This window comes from Cebus imitator, unplaced genomic scaffold (genome assembly GCF_001604975.1).
Source record: "Cebus imitator isolate Cc_AM_T3 unplaced genomic scaffold, Cebus_imitator-1.0 Scaffold143, whole genome shotgun sequence".
Lineage (NCBI taxonomy): Eukaryota > Metazoa > Chordata > Mammalia > Primates > Cebidae > Cebus > Cebus imitator.
Window position 1 is genome coordinate 4,463,078 of NW_016107458.1, and position 3,170 is coordinate 4,466,247.

At 49.5% G+C, this 3,170-nt stretch overlaps 1 protein-coding gene across 2 annotated transcripts in view; it reads left to right on the forward strand.

The window, feature by feature from the left end:
* Positions 1 to 890: 890 nt before the first annotated feature.
* Positions 891 to 3,170, forward strand: part of CFAP36 (cilia and flagella associated protein 36) — a 25,955-nt gene continuing 23,675 nt past the window's right edge. The window contains exon 1 of one of the 2 annotated variants that reach the window (XM_017542350.2): positions 891 to 1,205. In XM_017542350.2, the coding sequence (XP_017397839.1) occupies positions 1,091 to 1,205 (115 nt within the window). In that variant the 5' untranslated portion in view covers positions 891 to 1,090. The remainder of the gene's footprint in view (positions 1,206 to 3,170) is intronic. The other variant, XM_017542351.2, reaches the window with a different exon arrangement.

A 3,170-nucleotide genomic window follows, 5' to 3' on the forward strand; every position in this document is an offset into this window, starting at 1 on the left:
CCAGTGAAGACCCCATTCCACAATGGACTTCAACCCAAAAGCTGAGTTGGAGTCATTCGTCACAAGATTTGGTTACCGAGACATTTATTTAAATGTGTATTAACATTGATCTTGCCCTTGAAAAGCTCCTAATTCTAGTTACCTTTATCCAAGCATAAGAGGTTAAAGACCTGCTGGAGATCCAGATGCAAACTGACTGTAAGACTATCGGCGAGTCTCACAGAGCTCGGCTTTGTATTTTCAGACAACCCTTTAATTACAAACGCTTCTGGGCCAATAGGTCTGAAAATGGCTGGGAGTGAGGGGCTGGGGATACAATGATGAACTGTAGCCGTTGAAGCCCTGTGAGTCGGTGACCCGGTCACTTCGCATCCTCACTGAGCCTTTTTTTTTTTTTAGACGCAGTCTCACAGGCTGCAGTGCAGTGGCGCAATCTCGGCTCACGCCTCACCGGCTCAAGCGATTCTCCCGCCTCAGCCTCCGGAGTGGCTGAGATTACAGGCACCCACCACCACGCCCGGCGAATTTTTGTATTTTTAGTAGAGACGAGGTTTCACCATGTTGCCCAGGCTGGTCTCGACCTCCTGACCTCAGCTGATCTGCCCGCCTCAGCCTCCTAAAGCGCAGGATTACAGGCGTGAGACACACTTCGCGGCCACTGCACCTTTTCTAAATCTCGGCTTCTACGCACTTCTCAGCAGAGAGAGCGCGGAGAATCTGTCTATGACTTCCAGCCAATAGCTACACTACTTTTCTCAGCCCTACAACTACGGACCAATAGATAGATGGCTTTCTTTTGACGCCACGTTCTCTTTCAACCAATCAGAAACGTTTTTCAAACGTTTGCCCGCCCCTCCTTATGCGCTCAGTCTCCTGGAAAGCTGAGTTCACTTCCGGGCCGCAGTCTAGGGCAGCTACGTGTGTTGTCATAGCGACCATTTTGCGTTAACTGGTTGGTAGCTTCTAGCCTGGGGGATGAGCGACTGCGCGCCAGCGCTTCCCCTACTCCCACTCGGCTCCCTGTGGCCCCAAGGCCTAAGCGGGCTCCGGCGGTCTGGCCTAGGGGTCCCCGTGGCCCCTTTGGGGCGGGATGGCTACGGAAGAAGAGGACGAGGTGGAGTGGGTGGTGGAGAGCATCGCAGGGTTCCTGCGAGGCCCGGATTGGTCCATCCCCATCTTGGACTTTGTGGAGCAGAAATGTGAAGGTAAAAACCAGAGCCCGAACCGACAATCCTTTTCTCCTCTCTCACACCAGCGGCGGGCAGGGGGCTGGTAACCACGAAGCATTTTTGTCACCCCCCCACCCCTCTCATCAGGTTTAGAGCTGGTTTTGTGGGAGGAGTTCTTTTCGCCCTGACAATGTGTTCCTTCTCAGACCTGAACCTGGGGGCCGAGACTCCCCTTCCCCGAGGCCCAAGCACATGTCCGAAGAATGTTAGACTTTAATCGTAAATTAGGCCTCTTACTTTGTCCTGCACGTTTCTGCCCGGGGCAGGTGGACTGTTTGGCTGGGCTTCTTCAACAGATTCCCAGACTTGAGAGGAGAAGCGTCGGTTTACCTGAGTTACTTAAGATCCCTAGCATTTCGCCCTGTGTAGTCAGCTTAAGAAATGAGAAATGATTCACTCCAAACCAACGGTTGACTGCAAAGGAGGCTGTGTGATAACTCCAGGAAGCCCACAGCCGGTGATTTTGGTGGCCTGCATTCCCCTTGGAGAGCTCTCTACTCTTGGCTATACCAAAAATTTGCCAGGTGGGGCCTGGGAACCATTCTTGGAACAAATGAGGCATATAGATGTGGTATAATATTCCCTGTGAGGGACAGGCATCTCCGGGTTCTGAGCAGTTCACGCTTTGAGTTCTGCATTCAGTTCGTGGAGACAATTTGCAGTCCATTCGCAGAAAAGGAACCAGAAATCACGTCATATAAATGAGTGCCCAAGCGTTACTGTGGTTGTTTAGTCGGGCAAGACTTTGAGGGTAGTAATATTAATCAATTACTGGAACATCTGTTTTGTGTTGTAAGGTTCAGTGGAATAGAGTTGGTTCAGTGGTCAGTTGGTACAAGCCACAGGGAAATAAATATTAGTGAAGGACATACTCCATGACAGAATGTATCCAAGATGAGTTAGCCAGCCTCAGAAGGTAATGAGCTTCCTGGCTCCAGCAGTGTTTGAATGGATCTGACAGCGACTTAATAGGGTTAGAGGGATTCAGTTATTCAGCTATCAAATGGTCGGTTATCCTGGATGACCTTTTAAGACTTCTTTAAATTCCAAGATATCATGAATCTGGTAAAGATGAAATTCAGTTTGACCACTGAATCTTTTCATTACATTTTCATTGCTGTAATCAAAATTCAAATCATAGCTATTGAAGTGTTGTTTTTACAGGTAATTTTTTAGCAATGTTCAAAAACAAGATAACTTCTATTTGTACTCCTTTTCGTTTGTTTGTTTTTGAGACGGAGTCTCACTCTGTCGCCCAGGCTGGAGTAAAGTGGTGCGATCTTGGCTCCCTGCAGCCTCTGCCTCCCGGGTTCAGGGTTCAAGCGATTCTCCTGCCCCAGCCTCCCTGGTAGCTGGGATTACAGGAGTGCACCACCACACCCGGCTAATTTTTGTATTTTTAGTAGAGATGGGGTTTCACTATGTTGGCCAGACTGGTCTAGAACTCCTAACTTCAAGTGATCCACCTGCCTCGGCCTCCCAAAGAGCTGGGATTACAGGCATGAGCCACCGTGCCCAGCCTGTACCCACCCCTTTTTATTTTGAGACGGAGTCTTACTCTGTCGCTAGGCTGGAGTGCAGTGGCGTGATGTCAGCTCATTGCAACCTCCGCCTCCGGGGTTCAAGTGAGTCTCCTGCCCCAGCTTCTCAAGTAGCTGGGACTACAGGCGCACACCACCACACCCAGCTAATTTTTGTATTTTTAGTAGAGATGGGGTTTCACCATGTTGGCCAGGATGGTCTCCATCTCTTGACCTCATTAACCACCCACCTTGGCCTCTGAAAATTCTGGTGTACTCCTTTTAAGAAGTTGAAATGTGGCAGGATGGCTCACACCTGTTATCGGAGCGCTTTGGGAGGCTGAGGTAGGCAGATCACTTGAAGTCAGGAGTTTGGGACCAGCCTGGCCAACATGATGAAACACTGTCTCTAATAAAAATA